Source organism: Podarcis pityusensis (genome assembly GCF_964106645.2).
Source record: "Podarcis pityusensis genome assembly, chromosome: 3".
In the NCBI taxonomy this organism is placed as follows: domain Eukaryota; kingdom Metazoa; phylum Chordata; class Lepidosauria; order Squamata; family Lacertidae; genus Podarcis; species Podarcis pityusensis.
Window position 1 is genome coordinate 39738494 of NC_138026.1, and position 23907 is coordinate 39762400.

A 23907-nucleotide genomic window follows, 5' to 3' on the forward strand; every position below is an offset into this window, starting at 1 on the left:
AGGTTGTCTTGATTAGTGTATACAGCATAGCGGGCCCAGAGATTATGGTGTAACTCCATGCTCTTCAAAATTCTAGATGTGCATCAGAATCAGTAAACAAGAAGTCATAGTAATAAACATATTACCTGACAGTAAATTCCATTTAGTTCAAATAGAATTTACTTCCAAACAACAGGACCAAAGAGATGGAGAAAAGCATTTACTATTCTATCCTAAAAAGAGTCAAAGAAGGGGTTGTTGAATAGGATAAGCAACCTTTATTAAAGATAGCTACATAAATTTTGTATCAACTCAAGCTCTCTAATGGCACAATTTTTAGTCTTTGATATCAAAGGGAAAGGAGGTTGGACCCTTTGTATCATGGGAAGGAAGGAAGTTCCACAGCACAAGCTCAAAAATGCATTTGTGCTAACAATGCCTGCGATGGATACAGCCTTGTATCTCACATCAGTTGCTATTCAAACGTTCAGTGCTATAAGACTTACAAGTCTGTCTACAAATTCGTTAAACAGAATTAGTTTACTTAGAAAAGTCATCTGACTACCAGTTTAGTAGTTTTTCTTAACACAGCATTCAGAGCCTGATCCTTTACATGTTTACTTCAAAGAAAGTCCTGATTTCAACAGGATCTAATCCCCAATATGGGCAATCTAATTAATAGTGCAGGCTTAGGGTTGGAAAAGTGGCAGATGCTGAAAAGGTGTGCTGGAAGTACTGAACAGCAGTAGAGATGTGAAATACTTAATTTTAAAATTAAGACTAGATTTTCAACAACCTGGATAGCCGTCTGCTACACTTAACAGCAAAATGGTGCGTGATAACCACAACTAACAGAAGCACCCTAAAAGATCACAAGGCAACTCATTGGTTTGCACTGGCTCAGTTTTATCTATTTATACAACACTATCTTCAGCAAGAGACAACAACTGAAAAATGCAAGGGATTTACTGAATGAGCATGAGATGTGGAATAATCACGAGTATCACAAACCTTAATCTCTGCTTGATTTACAGTTTACAAGAACCCATTTGCTCTGAATTAGTAGATAGTATCATACTATCCAAAGAGTGTCTAGGCAAAAAGAATTCAATTATAACATTTCAATAAATCTCAAGTGCTCTTTTAAAGTTGGATTTCACCTTAGAGTTTAGAAATGAGCAATATTAGCATGAGGAGAATTCCCCTTAATTTTCATGTTCAAAGCAGCAACTGTATACAAATAATGTTCCTGTTACAAGGGATAAAGGAAGTGGTCCCAATTCCTTCATACAGCAAGTTTATAAATAGCTATTGGCAAAGAATAATTGTTCCAGGCAACTGGACCACAGCCACATTCAGATGATCATACTTCTGCTAAATAAACGAAGATATCAACAACCCCTTTGTCAGTGTACACAGCCCCTTCATGCGAACCATAATTAAACCAGGAAATACCAAAACAGTAATTGCTTCTTGCTTTGTCTGAACTGGGAAACTATGACTACCAGTTTCAGAACAACCCAGGATCTTAAGCCATGTTCTGAATTAGATTTATTATCCTGGTTTGTTCCAAAGCTGGTAACCACCATTTCCCAGTTTGCACAGAATAGAAAACTATGTTTAATGTCTGTTTTGCATTTAGGCACAGCAAGAAGGGAAGAGCACGTGAGCATGGCCAAAAGGCTCATTTGTATCTTGGTCCACTGAGCAGGTAAGCATCTTAGTGAGCTTCTTTGTTCATCTGGTACAGTCGTACCTTGGTTTTCGAACAGCTTAGTTCTCAAACATTTTGGCTCCTGAACGCCGCAAACCTAGAAATGACTGTTCAGGTTTGCGAACTATTTTTGGAAGCCCAACGTCCAACGGGACTTCCGTGGCTTCCAATTGGCTGCAAGAGCTTCCTGCGGCCAATCAGAAGCCGTGCTTTAGAAGTCGAACCGACTTCCGGAACAGATTCCGTTCGACTTCCAAGGTACGACTGTATATACCTTCTTGGTATGACTGAATGCAATGAATGACATGAGACCAACTCATTTCAACATGCTATCTTGTACACTACATTTCCATTTGCAAGATTGGCCAGAGGCCCAGTTTACTTAATGATATCAGGAAAATAAGCTGTGGCTCCCTCCTCTTTGCACTCCTCACTTCCAATATCATAGCAAATGTTTCCTGTTACACCTCAACTCAGAAATGCTGGTTTAATTTCTGCTTAATGATCTAGTTATAGCACCATGTCACCCACATCAATCTGCACATTTGTGCTGTTACATGCGATCATCACCAGCCCCTAAACCTCTATGAACTCCACCAGGGGATACTGCTCTTCATTCTCTTTCTATAAAATAAATTTAATCTAATCTTTCAAGTCATGTTCAAGGTGTTCCTAAATTACTTACGTTTGCCCAAACCTGATCCAACTATGGACCAGATTTGGACAGACTAGTGATGGGCTGACACAACATCATCAAACAATCCTGACTGAAAAAATTCCTCAAGTGATGAATAGGTGTTGCAGTTGAGATGTAACTGTGATAATGAATAAAATGGATCTACACCATATTCTTGGTTTCAGATTTAACTGACTAAGCAGCAATTAGTTTTTAAATCACCTATCCAATGTACATACATTAATAAGTCTAGAAAAATGTAAAGTATCAGCGCACTAGTGTTTACATTACTAATCTGTCTGTATTATGTATGCATCTATAATAAGTATATACCACATACTTGATTTCAATTGTTAAAGGAAAAATGAGCTTCTATAACATCATTTTTTATATAAGTAACCAAATTATTTACCATGTTGAAGTAAGATCGGATCTTTACTCCCTTTGTCAAATCCCATACTATGACATTTCCATCATGGCCAGCAGAGAAGAGAACTCTAGGATCAAAGGGGTGACTCTCAAGTACAAATACCTCATCCTCGTGACCCTGATATTTAAAAAAGAATAGAAAACAAATTAACTAAACTGAACATGTTAAATCCAATTATTTAACATGTAGTAAGTTCTAAGCATTCCCTTAGCCAAATCCCATACAATGACATTTTCATCATGGCCATGATGAGATTCCTTACCATTTCAAAGAATCCTGATTTAGCATTACGTAAAAACAAGGAATCCTGTTATAAAGTTGGCTTATTTAGCAACTAATAATAGATTCTTATATATTATTATGAAATCCAATTTTTTTGAAACTGAGAGTGATCTCAGAAGCAGTTTTCTTCCTGGCCATACAAAAAGTGGATGAAATAGAGAGGCACTCACTGAAGCTCAACTACATAACACTAAACCATAGTTTAGTATTATATGCAAACCAGCCCATTAGGATCTATAATATTTCCAACACTTCCACCCTCCAAAAATTTGTTCTTCTATCTTGCATGATCAATATTTTAAACTATCTGAAACAATTAAAAATATATATACAACAGAAGAATTTCAGTAGGAAGGCACAGCAATCCTATAGAAAGAGGAATGTTACTTTATTTTCCTTACCATAAGGACATGAATAAGTTGCCCAGTAAAAGAGTTCCAGACTTTCAAAGTCATGTTATTAACTGCAGTAATAACAGAGTTGTCATGACGGTCCCAAGCCACCATTGTAACTTTCAGCTTTGTGATTTTGTCTTCTACTCCTTGTAAAGTTTGTCTACAATTAATGAACAAAACAGCATATAAAAATGTTAATCAGAAACTGTCAGAATTTCAGGAGTGCAAAGATTATTTTTAGAGATTTGGTCAACTTGAAAGTTGTCATGATCCTTTCACACACTAGGTACTAGATGCAAAGAGACTGCACAATAAAGCTGAACATTAAAAAAACACAGGTGGCTGAAAATTATCCTGAGAACTAGGATTACAATGATCATATATGCATAAAATCCAAAATTCTACTAACTTATCCAACACTTCAATCTCCCAGGACATTCTATATAAGATCTTAAAGTAGCTGTCTTATTGCAAAAGAATTTTAGACATATACTTGAAAGAGAAGTTGCTGAGGTACAACTCATTACCAAACTAAAAACTATGGAGATACCTGGTCTGAATAGAGATATTGGATTCAAGTCCTATTATACATTCTAAATCTAATTTTGGTCATCTATCCCTTTAAAAATCCCTTGCCCTTCCCTGTGGAACCAACTGCTATCAGTAACAGTCATCAACAGTTATAAGGTTGCAGCGACCTCTGCTTCAGAGTATCTGAAGAAGTGTGTATACCCACGAAAGCTCATACCTAGAAAGCTTATACTTAGTTGGTCTTTAAAGGGCTACTGGAATTATAATTTTTTAAAAAAAAAATACGTAAAAATTCTTTGAAGGACGGCCTTAAGACAAAAAGACTTGATTCTCTTAAGGGAGTTCTTTTTGGATCATCTTTTAATAATTTTTTTTTAATCTTTCATCTTGTTATTTATTATCCAACAATATTCATTCTTCATTCCTTTTACATTCTTAGTTGAATCAGAACATTTGTCCACAATCCCTACTATTGTGGTATGGACGGAGCCCTCACTGATTTCTAAGTGGCACTTGTCCTGTCTCCCCTGCCCTGCCCTTCCTTTCCTGTTTTGTTTCCAACAGACTCCTAAATATTTCATGCCTCAGCTACTCCTAACCACATACTCAACATACTCAATATCAAAATGGCTTACCCTGCAGGCCGAGTAGCCATATCTAACAAAATACTCTTCCACTCCCTTCTCTTGAACATCCAGATGCGTGCTGTGCCATCACGACTTCCACTGACAAATCTAACAAAGAGAAAAATGCCTTTAATTGTCTTTCACAAGCAAAACAGTTTTTTGCAATGCTTTCTCTACAGATTTCACAAAAGATCATATTGCAATCTAGTAATACTTTTAAGTGCACTAGTCTATTTATGGTTTCTTGAATTCTTGACTAACAGCATTAGATGGAATCTGCAGGGCATACACAAAGTGCTGTGTAACGAGAACAATACTGCAATCCTATACATGCCTACTCAGAAGTAGACCAATGCTCAGTCCAGTGGATTTACTGGGACTTACTCCCAGGGAAATGTGCTTAGGATTGCAGCCCAACTTTTATTAACCAGCAACCTGAGTCCAGTGCCAAAGCTTCCAACCTATATAATCTGAAGCAGGGGAAGCCAATGCTGGTGCCCTCTAGGTGCTGTTGGACTACAGCTGCCATTGGATTCAGGCAGCACAGGTAATGGGCAGGCACCAAGCAAAAAAGGCACTAAGGAGAAAGACTTGCTGGATAACACAGCTGGAAGAGAGGAATCATGTAGAGGCAGAACAGAAGCCTGCAGAACACAAGGTCAGGATTATGCAAGAGAGCTTTTTTTTAAAAAAAAAACCTCACATGGGGATGGAGCAAATATTTTTAAAAGCATTTTTCCCTCCCTAGTATATATTTTATCTTCTAAGGGCTGCTCACTTTGTTTGCCAAACCCACCTATCCACCTCCAATCACCTTGCCAAAACCATCCCCTTATCAAAACCATTCTCCCCCTGCTCACCAGCACACACACCCTTTCAGCTTGCCAAATCCTTAGGCCATGGGTGGGAAATGATTTTGGTTCCATAGGGGTCAAATTTGATAGGCATTCCTTATGATATACACAAATGGTTAAGTTGCTTACCGATTACTAGTGTTAGAAAACTGAATGCTGTCCACTTTGTCCTGTGTGAACAAGAAAAAAATTAACATCATGACTACAAGATGCCAAAGCACTTCAAACAAATAGCTAAGCAATTTTGAGGAGGTATTTACAGTATGAAACTCCAACTCTGATATCTTCTCTGGCTGACCTGATCCAAAGTAATAAACCCTAATGATGTGATCTGTACTTCCAGTGGCCAGAAACATTCCACCTAAAGGAAACAAAAAGTACCACCATCATCATAATATTCTATTTCTCAATTAGACAATCTTCCATCTCACTTGCCAATGTCTGCTCCAGTGTACTGATCATTATGGACATGGACAAAAAAATCAACACCAAAACAATAATACTTTTACTCAACCACTATCCAAATCTATATTGAGATTCAATGTTTCTAGACACAATTATTAGATACTTCACCTGAGCACATATTTTAGCAATTAAGCTTTCATAGGCAGAAGAGGATAAAGGTACAGTATATCATTTATGTATCATTTAAGAACGTTGCCACTTAATGGAAAATCACAAGACTTTCTCAGACACTGCTCTCCTTACAAGATGGCCTTCAACAAATCCTTTGCTTACTGTTTACAATTCAGACATCTAGAAATCAGCATCAGGATGCTACTTAGCAAATTCTACTGCTACATTTTTAAAAGTTATGAATATGTCACTAATACGGGGTTTGAGAGGAGGAGCACTTTACCAGCACTAAAAGATGAGCAGATCATTTGGACTCCAGGTCTTGGACGCTCTGTAAACTTTGTTGGTCTTGGACTGCAAGGTTAAAACACACAGTTAAAACCATGACCAGAACCTAAGACAGCAACTGAATTAGTCAGTAGCTCATAAATAAAGGCATTAATCTAAATGAGAAGGAAGACTTAACTAAAATAGAGTTCATCCTACTCTCTTAGGCTAAGATATATTCTGTCACTGGAAGCTCAGGTTGCCTAGAACTACCTGCAATTGGTTCAACAGCTACAGCTATTCCTAGACAGGGAAAGTCGAGCCCCAAAAGTTAAAGGATTGGTAATTTCAAGACTCATTGTGGGGTTTCCCATGTTTTGATCCAGAAGCTGCAGATAAAGCAGAACACTGCAGCAGGAATGAGACCTGTCAGCATATAGCACCTGTGTTCAGAGACCTGCACCAGTTGCCAATTTGCTACCAGGCCAAGTTCAAGGTGTTACTGCTAGTATATAAAGCCCTTAACAACTTGGGGCCAGTTTACCTGTGAGACCTCCTTACCCCATATTCACCTACTCAGCAGCTTCAATTTGCAGAACTGGCATATTTACAGGTATCACAAAGTACCCACTTTGGAACTCCTTGGCTATTGGTATCAGGCATGCACCTTCACTGTACTCTTTGTACAAAACATTTTTGTTTAGATAAGTCTACCCAGATATTGAGAGTGCTGGTGCATATTTTAATCTGTTTTTAGTTTATTAGTGATCTCTGTGAAATAGGTTGCAATCAGCAACCAACTCCATGCAATGTTAATATGGGGGCGGGGGGAGGAGTTTTTAAAAAATAAATGATGGCATGGTTTTTCTCTTGCAGTACTTCACCAACTGCTTGTTATAAATCAGAGTCTCATTCATTTCATAATTGCAAAAATCACCATGCTGTGCATCAGAATCCAAGATTTCATAAAATTATTATTATTATGCTTTATAATGATGGAAGTAGCTGGGGTTTTTTCTGATACTAAATCTATACACAAGCCCTAGGCCTGGACAACATGTAGGAAATCTTCTTTAATTATATTCCCTGGGCAATATTGTAGGATTCAAATTAGGATAATGAAGCAAACTCCATTGTAACAGAAAAGCAAAATACAACCTTACCGAAGACAGGTTTTTATAACAGTATACGTTTTAGTTCCTTTTACAGGGATCTGAACAGTACTTTGTAGTAATAAAATAAAGGCTGTGATGCATTAGAAACCACATCTGTGTGTTGGGTATTGTCAGTATTTTCCAGAGCCATGCCTTTTTATTTCTTTTTGAAAGGACTTCAAAGTCATTTCATAAACTGTCTACTCTTTGCCTACAGCAACTTCAAACTTTCCCCTGCACTACAGGTACATTGGTGTTTGTTGCAATAAATATGAAAGATGTGACAGGGAGACAAGTCTCCAAACATACAGTGGGTACATGCCCTAGAGCTACAGCCACATTGTGAATCCCGGGTATATATCCCAGGTACATTCTCCGAGTTTCAATACACAAATCAAGAATCCCACCCTTTCTTATGCTCTAATATAGGAGAAAGCCAATCAAGGGTTGCTAACATAAATCAGTGGCCTATTGAAGTCAGTTTCATTAAGAGTATTTCCTGTATAAGAACACATACTATAGTGGTTAAAAAACGTATTGCTTTGTAATTAAATAGATCTGTCATACAGCATAAAGGCACTATCTAAAATCTATGCCCGTGCTACCTACCTACATTTTGCTCTATAAAAATGTAGACATTTACAGTGAGGGTGGAGAACTGGATATGGCCAAAGGGCTAGATTCTTATCTTCCTCCCTCATGGCCCAATCTGACAGGTGTCTAAGGCTGCCCATCTGTTAATCACCCAATGTCACAAAGGCATCCAGTAATTGATTTACAAAAGAGGTTACATTAGTAGCCTTAACATGGATGTTTACATTCAGCTCAGACATTTTGAAACATTTTTATAATAAAAAGATACTGTAACTGAAATTAGTAAAATAGTAAACAGACTGTGTTTAAATGCTGCATCATCATTTCAAAAGTAGTAATGGGAGGAGACTTTTGACCCCTAACACTGAAGATTCATGGCTTAGGCAGCAATCCTACACATACTTAACTAGAAGTTTAATTAAACTCAATGGGACTTGAATAAGAATAAACTGCAAGTCTATAATCCTAAGAACATCAACCAAGAAGCATGCCTCACTGAAGACCATGTAGCTTACTTATGAATGAACAGGCATAGGATTTTCTGTTATGCTAGTATGAATCCTCTGCTACTTTTTCTGATATATAGAAAGCAATATAAATTATAATATTAGCACCGACACACACAGAAACAACCTAGGGCAGAATTCTATGGAGCTTCCTTTACTTCTACTGTCCCCTCCAGACCCCAATGCACACACAAACCACCTTTGGAGAGTTTGGGGGGAGGGGAGAGAATAAGAAATGCTCACCAGCGCAGGATAGTTTGAGGATATTGCACCAATCCTGACCCGACTTCAATGGCTGCCAATTAGTTTCTGGGCACAATTCAAAGTGTGTAGGCTTTGACCTACACAGCCTTAAATGGCTGCGTACCTTAATACTTTAAGGATCACCTCTTCCAACATGAACCAACCCAGACACTGCAATCATCATCTGAAGCCCTTCTTTGTGTGTCTCCTCCACAAGAGGTCTGAAGACTGACAACACAAAAATGGGCTCTTTCTCCAGCGGCTTCCTGTTTGTGGAATGCTCTCCCTAGGGAAGCTTCCCTGGTGCCTTCTTTAGACACCAGGCAAAAACCTCCTTCTCCTAGGCCTTTGGCTATTTAAACAATCTATGGCCTTTTAAACTGTGAGGGTATGGTTTTGTTTATTATATAATGTATGTTTGTGCTTTCATTCTGTAAACCATCCTATGATCTTCAGGTGAAGGGCAGTATATAAATTTAAACAACAACAACAGTAAAAGCCCATAACTTCCCAAAGCCACCCATTATCAACTGCAGTGTTTAATTCCACAGTGTGCTTAATACCATACAAGAGAGAAACTAACTTTATTTTAAGTGTACCAGCATCCCATAACCAAAAGCAGATAGTGCCATCTGCCCCAGTTGAAGACAGGTATCGCTTTGAGCCGCTGCATAGTGGTGAAAACTGCAAAACAAATAAAGCTATTTATAATTCTTGATTTTTAGCAAACAGTGAAAACAAGTGATCCAAATGATTCAGTATAAAGTCAAATTTCTATCATAATTACCACTTCTATAAAAAGTTACTTAATCAGCCACATGCATAAGTCTGTCAGAAAGATCTTCACTGCAGGCAGAAGAACGCACGCACATGCACACACAAAATCACAAATAATATTCCTTCTCCCCTGCCATTGTCTTTGTTCAGAACAGTTAAAACCTATACTGTTTCAAACAGGAATGCAAAATAATCCACTTAACAATTCACACATAAGAATTTGTCTAGGCATTTGATATCTGACTGAGCAGCCCTGCCTTGTTTAAGTCAAGTGTCATAGATATCCACAAGTGAGAAGATAACATTAATAATGCTCAAATCATGCCATAGAAGGAAGCAAACTGTTACCTGTAGTGATGTTATGGATGCACTGTGGCCTTGCAAAACTGCCAAAGGGGCGCATGTTCGGAGACACCACACTCTGATCATTTTGTCACAGCTCCCTGCAGCAATCATGGTATTCTCATAATTAACAGCCATGTCCGATATTTCTGCTGCATGTCCTCTTAAAGTAGCAAGCAACCTTCCATCATCTGTCGCCCAGATTTTCACAAGACAATCATCAGAACCCTTAAAACAGATTAACCACAATTACTGCCCAATTGAAGTTCATGGCACTTAGCTAGTTTATGAGCTTAGCTAGTTTATGAGACTCCAATACAGATTTCATATGGATCCTAATACGGACCCTAATATACACTCATTTGGATCCAAGCAACCCCTTCTGCAAGGAAGTTTGCTTCTGATTCCTATTCAGTCATTGTACCGAATGTGAATCTCTCCTCCCTGCCCTGCCCTAAATAGCATCACACACCTTCCTACTACAGCAGAATTAGACATATATATTTCAACAACTGCAAGTTACACATGCTAAAAATTAAGAAAGAGCAAAACATTAATGATACGATGGCAAAGCTACAGAATTAACGCAATTAAATTGAATTCCAAACACTGCATTAAATGCCAGCATTTCTGTTAAAATAAGCCTTTAGGAACTATTTACTGCATTATGTTAAGAAAGATTTCTTATCCCTAATATCATTTACAAGTTCTCAGTGCTGGCATAGGTAATTCATGGAGAAGAAGAAAAATCAAAATCCTTTTAGTCTGATTGCCTACTTTTAATTATCACTTTCGCTGAGATCTAAGCATTACAACATTAAGTCTGACAGCAAATTCTCTTAATAAGGGAATGTATGAAAGGAAGTTCAGTGACACCTATACGGGCCTATCAAGAGGGGAGAGTAGACTACATCTTTCCCAGTGACCCCATACATAAACAACTTCCAGCACGGCGCTCTGTTCACTAGAGCAGAATAAGCAAACAGGAAGCAACTGAAATTGCCAACACAACCATCAATTATCATGATCACCAGAACAAAAGGGCTCAAGCCCATCTAAGCCTTCCCCCAAAACTCCAAAAATTGGGAGGAGGAACAGAGAGAGCAATACAAAGTGCATATAGCCATGACTGTGTCTGGGGGCAGGGGAAGTTGAACCCATAGTTTAAAGTTACTAATACAAATATTGCCACCACTACTTTTAACCTTTTCCAGCAATCTTGCATTTTATGTTGCCATGCAGGTAGGAAATGCTGCAAACTTCCACTAGGATTGTTGCTATATTAGGCCTAGAAGTGGCATCAATATTCCAATGTTTTATCCAAACACTCTGCATGGCACCTACAACAAGAGCTGCATTAAGAGTCAGTCCCCCCCCCCCACCATCCAACTGTGTTTTTCAATCAAGTTGTTGGGATCCTGCACCCTCTGCTGGTTCATATAAGGCACTGCACAGTTACAAGCAATTTAGTTAAGGCCTGCGGTGCAAAGAGTGGAAGAAAAAGGGGCAGGAGACAGTATTAGCTGCTTTTGTGGGGAGCAGGGAAGACACCAGAGTTGTCAATTGGGGAGTGAAAGGAGAAATGGCAGAAATCAATGCTCTAGTTGCATCTACAGCCAGGATGGCTGAAGCCCTTCCAGGAGACAATCTGACTGCTCCTGATGAACAAGTACAATGGGTGAGGAAGTCATCGGAAATTTCACTGCAGCCATTCCTCAGACAGTCCACTTGGTTTTGACCACTAAGATATGCTTTACAGAAGAGGTGGCCTTAGGAGCTTCCCTTGCCAAGAGTTGAGCAGCAGGAAGGCAAGGGGCAAGTCTGAGAGGAGAAAGGCATAGGAATAGAACGATCTCTCTCTTCTTTTTTACATAAAAAATGATAGCAGCAACTGAGAAGAAGCAAAGACAAAAATGGCAGGAAAAATAGAGTAATACAAGGGAAAAAACCATTTCTCTGAGCTTGAGAAATAAACACAATGGAGGAGAAGAAACTGGATTGTTCTGAGTCAAGAAATGAGATGAAGACTCAGCTGATGAGGAAAACTTCAGCAAACTTATGATATGTGGTTTCCTGCCTTCCAAGCAGCAGGAGGATACATAACCCATTTGGATACCTACTACATCCAACTGAAATGGGAATTATTCCATGTTATCCTCCAGTCACTTCCAATCAACCTTTAATCTTTCCTATCCAAAACAACAGAAGGTACACAGGTCGAGAAAAACACAGAAAGTCCATCATCACCTTCACTAACCCCAGGTTGATCCTAGGTGATAAAGAGGAAAGTGAAATAACAAAGCTACGATACTTTGGAGCGGCAAGATGACTCACCAGATGTTCCTCTCCTAGAGTCATAAGTCTGAACTGCAACTGCAGTGAGATCTTCCACACAAACAGAAAAATGATACAATTTTTCACCTCAATTAACTGCTAAAGCCAGACCTCAGCCACCCTGGGCAGCTTCCAAAAAAAGATTAAAAATACATTAAAACGTCAAACATTAAAAACATCCCTAAACAAGGCTGCCTTCAGATGTCTTCTAAATGTCAGATAGTTGCTTATTTCTTTGACATCTGATGAGACAGCGTTCCACAGGGTGGGCGCCACTACCGAGAAGGCCCTCTGCCTGGTTCCCTGTAGCTTTGCTTCTCGCAGTGAGGGAACCGCCAGAAGGCCCTCTGCGCCCTACCTTTCATCCACTCAGAAGAGGAATAAAACGCAACCAAGGGCACACGTGACAGAAGAAATAAACACCATAGCAAAACAAGCAGAAACAGACCATGGAGTCCCTTCTCTCAGTTAAGTTCATTATGAATTTCCTGCCTCCAGCGGGAAGTTCCTGCTTCCAAAATGTCCCTCTGTTTATATCCAGGTAAAATATTGTGTTTCGCAACTATTTCCAAAGAAAGCAGGTCTTCTTGTCAAAAGAAGACTATGAGGCTGGCCTGTACCACCACAGAAAGTATTACATTCGTCCTGAAATAGGACTGCGGAGACCAGCACCTCAGAAGAGGCTCCACAGAACCACCACCCCTTCAAGAGCACCATAAGAGAGAGAAATGTAGAAATTTTGTGCTTAACGAGATGAATTAACCTTTTGCCATAAGCTACCTGCTTTGCATCATAGTAATGTGTACAGTACATCATCCTTAAAGATATATTTAAACATTTTTATGACTATGCACATTTTCATGAATTTGCACTTACAGTGAATATCCGTCTGCCTGTTCGGTCAAACGTTACACAATATACCGAAGACAAATGTCCTAGGATTCGCTTGTGCATTTTCATATGTTGATATACAGCAGTTGGAACAAGTTGTTCAAGCCTGTATTTTCCATTTAGTTTTCTTGAAAAGAGAGTTTCAGCTATTAAAAAAAAAGCATTTTGTATGTCAGTCAGGTGGCTATCCAGAAAGAGGCAAATATCATTCCTAAAGCAATACAAAAATGGTTCCTAAATAGTTCCTTTTTGGATAGTAAAAAGTTGACCACCAGTGATTCCCCCAATTCTTTCACTGTTACTATTCAATAGGAAGACAATAAATGTGGGAAGAAACAGATTATGACTTCCTCTTGGCCATTTTCTATACTAACTTGCAAACATGTCATCTTCTCCAAGCTCCCAAGTACCTTTTTGCACAGAAACTACTAACTACAAGAAAGGGAAGCAATTTGGACTTGCTACCTAGACTGATGGGCAAAAAAAGAAGAGTGTAAAGAGAAAGCATGCATGCAGAAATAATCCTGTAGGCACAGAATTAGATGTTCATTAGATGTACACTATAATCAAATGTCTGGCAGGTTTCAGTCAGTGCTGAAGTCTCCCAGACACTGGGATGTGATGGTTACAAACACGTGCAAAGGCATCTAATCAGCTATTTTGAATACATAGATGCCTTCCTAAAGCCTGAAATCAGATGTCATACCAGGATTTATGAGCACTACGACTAACATACAGAAAAATTCTAAGTGGTAGAAGTAACACACACCACAGCAACAAATAGCCACCAAACCTTACTGACATAAATCCAACTGCTGCACTAGCAATGTTACACACTTATTTAGTAAGACTCTTACCTATACTAGGTGGACTGCCATAGTTTACTGGAGACTCTGGAGGTCTTCCACAGTGCAATGCAGCAAGAGCAGATCCCTTCCACACCACATGCTTGCAGCCTATTTGATTATATAAAATAAAATATAAACATAGAAACATAACAAAATAAGTGTACAAGTCATTTGGGGGGTGGGGGAACCATACTTTTACTTGTGCGAAGCAAAGACTGTCTTCCAGCTCCTAATAATGTTTGGACTCCTGGAACGCTCTGAGGAATTTCTTGCTCTAGAAGTGGTCCTAGTCGATGGCATATCTGAAGCAGGTGATCAGGTGCCAAGTGTCTATAGTATTTTACCTGTTAAGAAGAAACCAGGAGTTAAATATCCAATATTCTTCTGTTAATTTAGAAAAGTATCGGGGGGTGATGTTTTGAAAAGGGGACAGTATTTGATACCTGAAATGCTTCTATGATTTCTAGTATACACAACAATGAAAGCAGTATTTAAAGGAGGACTCACATGAACACACAAATAAAATCTAGACTGATTTTTCCCTAACCTCATGTTTAAAATATTTATGAATTTGAAAACAAAATTATTTGAATCACTACAGAAATAGTATTGAATACGCAGTATCATAATGAGTCAATTTGAAAACAAGGTGACATATTTTAGAAATAGTATTTAGCATTAACATTAAAATGTTTTGATAGTTAAAACACTGCACATACATAGGTCTGATTCATTTAATATGAATGAGTGTGCTAGTACACACTGAAGTTCCCTTGACCACCTCCCTTACTCTGGCTGCCTCACAGTCTGGTTTGTACTGCTGTCCGAACCCAGGCTTGTGGTCTGTTTCTCTACAAAGTAGGAGCAGTTACCAAAGTCAGTTCTACCAAACCAGGGATTGCGGTTTGTTTCTCGTCAAATCTTAAGCCATGGGTTTGTTGCTAACTTATAGATCATGACTTATTAGGGAGAAACAAACCAAGACCCTTGGGTTTGGACGTAATGGAAAGCCAAGGCTTCCTGGATTGTTTACTGCACCAGAGGAGAAGCAAAGAAGGAGTGATCGCACAGTGTGAACTAGCACACTGTTTATTTATAGTATACCACAATAAGCTAGAAACCCTGGCTTACCATTACATGCAAATGCAGCCAAATTTGGATCTGCAAAGACAGAACTGTGTACTCTTTATATCTCAGCAGGAAAACTTTTCCGCACTGTATTTTCCCTCTCAGTATGAACCCCATCATGCAATTCATGCACTTCTTGTTCAAATACTCAAACAGTATCAATTGTGATGATACTCTTTTTAACAACGGGTTTTCCCAGATGACTAGTTTATTATATATTAAAAGAATATTTTTTTCTAATTTGTGTGCACATCTGCATGTCTTTTCTCTCAATAGCACTTAAGTTACAAGGTTATTATATTCAGAATGCAGAAAAATGCAGTACTCCTCCCCAGATAAAAATGTTCATTATTATTTTAATTGCCACATGAAAATGTCATTATCCAAGTTCATCAATCTACAGGAGACAATTTATGACGTAATCAGTGACAAGCAACCCAGCTTTCTCCCTTCTCACTGAAGTAGTTGCACAAAAGATCATCTTTTTTAAAAAAAAGCTTACTTTTTGTTTTTAAAGGGTCCTCCCGCCCCCTACCTTGCCTTTGTAGATGGGTGTTTTTCTCACTGCACTTTTGTCAATTGCTGCAGAATGACACATCTAACAGACTATTTTTTAATAAAAGAAAAAGAAAAAGGTGGCACACCTCCCCCTTTCATACTTATATAGTGCACAGGAGAATATTTTGCTGTACTCACCGAAGTGAATGGATAAAAACCAGTTGGGGCATGATTTGAATTAACACAAACTGCTGGATTTAAAGGACATCACTAACTTTTTAGTAAGAAATTAAATTAAATTTACAACATGCTCTGGCCACACTTTGCGTAACAATCAATCAAAACCAAAGTTCTAGAAGTGAAAAATTACTTCTATTTGCTTTTCTCACTACCAGTTATAGCTTCTAGAGAAAATTTAAAAGGTTTCTCCCTTTTCTTTTAATTCAATTTTTCTATCATATAGATATAAATGCCTTTGTGATTGTGAATGAGGCTTGTCAGTCAACAGGCAAGCAAAATTTTAGAAGAAAGAAAGTAAGGCCCCGAATAAGGAGGAACAAAAATGTATTTTTAATGTATTCCTCTAGAGCCTTACTTTAGTATTAACAAGCAAGAAAAAGGACACTAGTAACTAATATTATTATAATTATTATATTTATATTCCACTTTTCACGCAGAGACTTTAGCGACCCACACAAATTAAAATACTGATAAAATATGAAACATTAAAAACATATTTAAGATAATCCTTAAAAAGTAAGTAAATGCAAACTGAACTAAAACAATACATAAAAAGTAGTAACTGTTCTTAAAATAGCATGTCAGATGTTAGATTTTTCCAGTACCATATCTTTTACAATGAAATGTGGAAAACAGTGACCAAAATAAGAGGTTAAAGCATCACCCCTGTAAGGAAGAGCTACAGTGTTTTAGTTTGGGAGGATTAAGAAGTGAGGTGTGACATTTGAATAAACTTATGCAGTGTAGAAAAAGCTGATAGAGAAATGATTTTGTCCTCTCTCCTAATACTTGATCTCAGGGCCACCCAACAGAACATACTGGTAGTACATTCAGAACAGGCAAAAATAAAAAAAAACTTTTATATAAAACACATGATGGAACTATGAAATTCACTGCTTCAAGATAATTAGCATGGCTTCAAAAAGGTTTACTATCCCTCCAATAGGAAAACCATACCTACAGCAATAGAGACAAATTGGAGACACTGAGGGGAAAAAAGGTGAAGATGTAGCATGATTGCAGAAGGTACAAGAGAGACCTCACAAGAACAGAATGAGGACTGAGCACACTCAGTATACACCAGAAACTATGGAAAGAGTGTCAAATGGGGGGAGGGGACGCAAAATGTTGGGGTAACAAAATTGGCCTCTATGAGCCCTTTACAGCTTAGCACTCTGGAGAAAGTCATAGAGAGTCATGGGGAACTCAACAGCAGCACTCTTGTTAGAGGTTGAGGAAACACCCAAACTCGTTTTGTTTTTTTAAAAAACTTGGTCAAGGATCTGATGAACAAGAACTTGAGTAGCCTTCATTACAGTTCCTTGTGAATAGGTGATAGTTTGCTTCAGCTTTCAGAAATGCAATCTCTGAAACCGAGAAGGTGAAAGATGAGTGAAACATTAGGGTTAGGAGCAGCCTTCTCCTGCCTCCCCCCAACCCTGATACTAAGTGCTATAATGCTTCTGAATTTATAGGATCCACTGAGAAATCCTGGCTAAAAGCTGCTGACCTGCTCTGAAGACCCTCCAGCATATGCAGCAAATACTCCAGGCCCAAAGAGGTCACGTTAGAGATGTCAAGACCCATGTTGGGGGGGTGGGCGAGATACAGAGTAGGGAAGAATTATTTCCCCTCCAAAATAAATTTTAAATGTTTCCAGGGGAAATGTGGGGAGAACACTGTGGGTGAGTGTCCTATGAAATATGCTTTTCTTTTCAAAGATGATCCCTTCCACCTCTTCCCTCAAAATGACTGTGACAGACACCTGGCTACAAACTGGGAAACAAGTAAGTTACTGCCCTGGCTTGCTAGATGATTTAAAAAAAAGGTCAGGAAAAAGGTGGAACAGGAACTATGCGTTCCAGAGCCTGAAAGAAAAAATCTGGAAGTTTGAGTAAGAACTGAGCACCAACCACAGAAGTAGACTAAAATTTGGGATATTTGCAGTTCACCATTTTAAATTTCATTAAAAACATATTAAATGGTGCAATTTTATATTCTAAGTTATGATACATTTTATTTTGTTAAAGCAGAGAGGTTTTGTTTTATAAAAAAAATACTGCATAAACTTCCACTTCTCCTAAGGTTTCCCCTGCCCCTTTGAAAAACTGCAAAAAACAAAAAACAAACTTCTGCTTAATCAGCAATGAAACAGAGTTCTTCCAGGTCCCAGCTGTGCAGGAGTTCTCTGTAGGGTTGTTGTTCTTCCAAAGCATACCCTGGGGTCCTTGTCAGGCGAGAACCTTAGAGAAGACCACATGCCCCTCAGTCTCATCTGAAATACCTGACAGACTATCCTCTTGAGATCTGACATTGTTGGGAAGGAAAGTCTGCTCTTAATCTGAAGGAGAAAGGTCTGAAAAGTCCAGCAAACAGTAGTAACCATGGCAGTCTTGGAAAGAATGCAGTCTATCTTGTCCATCTTATCTTTGTGATGGTCCTTGTTATCAGCAAGATAGTATGAAAGGAAATAGTCATCCCACCTGAAAAGAAATGCATTCTCCAACCCATGGTTGCTCAGCAACAGATTTAGAGGTACTCATTGTTAGCAGAGGTAGAGATCCCCAGAAGTGGAACAAGTATTGGACCACAGTGCAATCAGCATCCCATCTGACCAAGAAGCCTGTGAGATTATCATCCTCTCCCAGAGAACAACTGCTGTAGGAATGATGCCACTGTGTACGCCCCACTGCTATGCTAAAGTTCAGAGGCAAGAGTACCTGATTCCATACTTCTCTAATTACTTATTCTGGGAATGGTTGCTATGCTATGAGGAAATATTTCCAAGGGGAATCTTGCAGGCCAAAATGTGTGGAAGAGTATGGACATTTCAAGGGCCTCATACCACAAAGAAGAAATGATGAGTTTCCCACAACCTACTCCCCAGCCTTGATGAGAATCATGTGATGATCGCTGCCACAGAAATCTGTGGAGTAAACAGGACTCGCAGAGTACCTTGCCAAGAGCACTCACCAGATAGAAAACTGAGCCCACAGTCAAACAGCTTTTTCAAAGACATAAAAGGAGCCTCATGATGGCCAAATCATGTCCAGAAAGAAGCACCACAACAGGTGAACAGAAAGGAAGTCTTAGCTGTTGTGTCAGTTCACAAGCTATCAGCCTTTGGATCCAGTTAGTCAGCCAGCTGGATCCATCCTCCTCCTCCACAGATCCATAGACATGGGTGGTAATTTGAGCTGTGCAGAAGGACAATGTGCATGACTGAGCATCATCTGATTAATCTATTCATCATGAATTCTGTCCATGCTTTCGGTCTGAAAGGGCAACAGAGGCAAAGCCTGTTGCTGCGACTGAGGCCATTGCCATGAGAATCAGGCATGATCAATTACCTGATGGGAACCATGTTCCAACTAGTATGAGAGAAAGGCTGTATCCAATGACACCATCCTGAACTTCTGAGGTTAGAAATCCCAAAATACTTCAAATAAAAACTGTAGAGTTAAAAAGTACTTGCTACCAATTCAACTGCTTCCTTGCAGGGAATAATTTTTATCCTTTCTTTAGCTGTGAAGGTAATCCTGGGTGGAAAAAAATTCTTTGGGGCTGGAGGGAAGAACTCAGTCATGTGCCCCATGAAAATTATAATCAGTACCCATTTGCCAGTGACCAGGGGAACTGAAGGAATCAGGGTAAAAATACTGGACCATTAGAGTGAACTAAATTACATCAAGTCTGGAGCTGCAACATCAGATGATTACTAATCAATCTGGTAGTAGCTGATCATGGGTTATAAGGTAGCATACTTTTTTGTGGAGAGGTGTTATTCACCCATAGTGTCAACATGGAACTTTTAAAAGCAGCAGTTGAAAGAATCACAGCATCAGTAGTAAAGCTCAGGGACAGGACATTTTCCATCACCGTCCCCCCAGAACCTTCATCAGGCCCCCGTCATCAGAAAACGCTAGGAGTTGCTGACTGTCCAGCTGCCCATGTGAGAAGATGCTCTATTCTCTTGGGAACTGAAACATCTGGTACTCCCTGGCCCTGATTGATAGGTAACAAACAAGGGAGGGGTCTACTATCCTCTATGGTTTCCATGGAACCTTCAGAGAACAGCAGTTGAAACAGACACGGAAGTGGCAACATCTAAGGCCCAGGAAGAGAACATGTGCCATCACTGTTCCCCCTCTTCCTTTCTAAATAAAAGTCAGTCTTTCCTCTTTAAACAATCTTATTAATTTGTTAATATATATCAGTTTTCATCTACTTTCAGATACCTTAGAAGTCTATTGTCAGTCAGGAAGACAGGATACAAATATATAACACTGATCAGGTTCCCAAAGAGTGTGACAATTCAAGCATCAAAACATCTAGACCAGGCAAAGGCAACCTTTGGCTGTCCAGATGTTTTGACCTACAACTCCCATGATCCCTAGCTAACAGGACCAGTGGTCAGAGATGTTGGGAACTGTAGCCGAAGGTTGGAGGGCTGAAGGTTGCCTATGCCTGATCTAGACAAATGCATAGGTCCTTCATGGGTGGAGGTTTGAAAGTATTATTTCCTTGTCAATAAAAGTTAAAGTATTTTTTACTATGGGGGAGATGCACACATAATCATAAAAATAAACATAACTGCTATCAATTAGTTTGCATGAGAAAAGTATAACCACAACTGGAACTATCATTTGGAGTGATGAAATTTATTCTCCTTCTAAGCACTCAATTCATTCTTGAAAATGCGGTACTGTATTACAAGTGTGCAAATAACAACAGCATCTAAATATCCCCATACATCCCCTCAAGCACTTTTGTGCATGCTCCAGGATTTCTGCAACTGATACTTCTGATTATAGCTCCTGGTTCTCCAACATTTGGAAGTAGCTTCTCAGCAAGCATGAACTGGTGGTGGCAGAGGAGCTTCCTGCACAGTTATTAGCTCTCACCCAACCTGCTTTTAACAACAAAAATTCATAGACACTTTTGTTGCAAGTATTGAATTTGCAACAATGAATCTGAACCAGTTTAAACTTATTTTAAGTAGTTAAACTAGTTGTTTTTTAAATGTAGTTTTACTCCCCAGAATTTGTAAATTATAGTAATAGAAACAGACAATTAAAGAAAGCAAACAAGAAAACCATGAGTAAATGAAAACATGGCTCTGGTGTATGCATAGTTTGAAGCAACAAACCATAGTTAAGATTAACAAAAGTTTAGGATTTAGACATAATGACAAGTTGTAAGTAATCAAAAATGGAAGCAAAAGCTTCCTTAGAGCCATGCCAGAGGAGAGGGAGCATACAAGTTCAAGGCTCAGTGTAGCTCATTCCTATGATAACCAACCACAGCCACTAAAAGCATTAAAACCAAAAAGTGAGAAGATGCTTCCAAACAGATGAAATCAGAAAAAGGTTTAGGGGAAAACAAAAAACAAAGAAACTCAGTATGATTTTAAGGTAAACATAGACACAAAGCTAGAAGTAAAAGTTAAGAAATTACTGAGTGTAACACACATAAAATATGGTGGTTGTCACTAGCTTTAGATGACATTATAAGGGATCACACAAATTTGTGGTTAATACATCTAAAAGGATTATAATTGTGATAAACTGAATCCCCATTTTATAGGCAGCAACTAATAGGAGAGGAGGCTGCAAACCATGCAGCTGGTCACTACTTTAAATAGAATGCAGGACGATAGACTCTGATCTGGACTGGTCCAGAAATATGACTAGGGTTATAATACTTACTGGAAAGTAGGGACAAAGTGAGGCATTCCAACATGGGCTTAGGAACTTTCACAGCTATAATAATCAACATGAGAGGAGCTGTAAACAAGACCTGGAAGAACAGGACAACTCAAGAGCTTCTGTATGAGGTCTGATGTAGTGTGGGTATGCAAGCAGTGCCCAGCAGTGTAATATGCAGAGCTTCACAATAGAAAAGTTGAAAGGGCAGGGTAAGTGTAAATAAGGGTAAGTGTAAATAAAAGCATTTATTACATTATTTCATATTCTATTTTCTGGTCTACACAGATATTCAAGACAAGCCACAATTTTTTTTAAAAAAAAATCTTTTTAAAAAGATCTAAACAATGAACAATTCAATCCATTTAAAAACACAATAGATCGTAGGAAAATAAACCATGCAATAGAACATGCAATTATCAAAAACTTTCTGCAGCTTATTATTATCAATCTCATCCTCAGTTGCTACCACTGAGAAAGTCCTTAGCCTTGAAGCTACCAGTCTCACTCTAAAAGAAGAAAATGTTACCAACTTCCTTATTCCCCCACGATCTCTCTTTTTTCTCAACAAGGAAATGCAATTGCTTTAGTATTTCATTGCAGAGGAAGTGCTCCAGCCCTTAAATCAGTTTAGGTGTCTTTTTCCATATCTTTTCCTGCTCTGTATATGCTTTCTGAGAAATACTTGACACGCTCACTCAAAATCAAAGCGCAAATAAATTAACCTGGCTCCAATCCAGTATGCAAAATATATACAGCTAGAAAATACTATGCCAGCTACGTCATAACAAGAATGCCAAATGCTATAACCTTTTCTTCCCCTAAGCAATCTTATAGCACAGACGGAAAAGCAACTATCGTGAACTTCTAAACAAATATTTCTTTCCCAACACAACTCTACACCTATCATAGAAGGGTCATATATGAATCATCCTCAATGTTGTGCTAGCACAATTAGCGAGTGCATTTACCACTGCCAAGAGTCTAATTTAATTCTTACTATACTTACAGATGTCTGCCAGAAAATTGTCCACTGATATATTTTTCTGACAAAAAAAAATCCATTTCTAAAAAGGCAGTGTTTCATAAAATTAATTAATAACATAATGAATGGATATAATACATGTAAACTGAATGGTTTCTGATGTGTGATAACATTTTTCAGACAGCTTCTTTACATGTTCCAGCCACACATTCTATCAAAACATGGGTGGGAGGAGCAGTATTGAATCTGCCAAAATGTGCCTAACTTTCACATTTTTAGCAGAAAGTCAAAAAAGGCTTTACAAACAAGAATCTGTACTCCCAATAAGGGTCCCCAGTCTACACAAACAGATCCCATCCTTGCCTTCCATTGAATAAATGACCATTTGGCGACCAAGTTAGGGAAGCAATGTTTAGAAGCATTTGATAGTGTCTAGATTTGCATTCTACACTTGGGACATGTAGCTTTATCAGATAGTTATTTAAATCATTGGCATTCCCAAGATTGAATTTTTTTTCTCTAGTATCAGAGGTGGCAGGCCTCTGTATGCCATTTGACGGGGAACACAAGTGGCAGGAGTGTTGCTGCAGGCTTCCTAGAGGAATCTCGTTGGCTACTATGTGAACAGGATCCTGGACTAGATGGGCCTTTGAGCCAGCAGGGCTTCTTATGTTCTTACACTTACCTATTTTTTCAGACAATTAAACATATCCTTCTAGTTTATGGAAGAACAGGAAAACTGCAGAAGTACTCAGAAACCTCAGTGAGCAATAGGAATCCAATACATTAAGTGGCACATTAAAAGCATGCTCGCAAGTAATTCCCAAGTCTAGTAACATCTCACAGGCACAGGAGCTTCAATGAACAAGCAGAGTTCTCATACCAGTACGGTTTCTAAAGCTCAATTCAAAAGAAGCAAACATTACTGATACTCATGAATTGCTGTGCCTTCCGCTGAACTGACTGGAAAGCTTATTCCTACAGGAGGTATTTGTGAACATCAAAATACACATGCAGCTCAAGAAAAAAAGTATATCACAGTTCAATTCTGCACATCCCTTTTTGAGCATCTAACAGGTCTGGATTTCTATTGCATAAACTTTACATAGATCCCTTCTCAACTTCAGTTCTTGCAGATTCAATGTATCTTACAATGTATCTTACAATGCTTCTGCTATGAAAATAGAAACCATGTTTTATCAACAGGTAGCACCACAACTAAAAACAAATGCCAGCACACATTGCCACGATAAGTCAACGCTGCACTGTCACATCTGAATTGCAGCCAGAGGATGGGGAACACACATATCACTACTCTGCTCCACACTCTGC

At 38.7% G+C, this 23907-nt stretch overlaps 1 protein-coding gene across 6 annotated transcripts in view; it reads right to left on the bottom strand.

Moving 5' to 3' along the window:
- Nucleotides 1-23907, bottom strand: part of PHIP (PHIP subunit of CUL4-Ring ligase complex) — a 63088-nt gene that overhangs the window by 33272 nt on the left and 5909 nt on the right. For 5 of the 6 annotated variants that reach the window (XM_080998847.1, XM_080998850.1, XM_080998849.1 and 2 more), the window contains exons 5-15: nt 14213-14363; nt 14029-14127; nt 13157-13317; nt 9953-10174; nt 9411-9511; nt 6347-6417; nt 5748-5848; nt 5617-5657; nt 4643-4741; nt 3483-3636; nt 2782-2916 (exon numbers count right to left, since the gene is read on the bottom strand). In XM_080998847.1, coding sequence (XP_080854973.1) covers nt 2782-2916; nt 3483-3636; nt 4643-4741; nt 5617-5657; nt 5748-5848; nt 6347-6417; nt 9411-9511; nt 9953-10174; nt 13157-13317; nt 14029-14127; nt 14213-14363 — 1335 coding nt within the window. Of the gene's footprint in view, nt 1-2781; nt 2917-3482; nt 3637-4642; nt 4742-5616; nt 5849-6346; nt 6418-9410; nt 9512-9952; nt 10175-13156; nt 13318-14028; nt 14128-14212; nt 14364-23907 lie in introns of all 6 variants that reach the window. The other variant, XM_080998845.1, reaches the window with a different exon arrangement.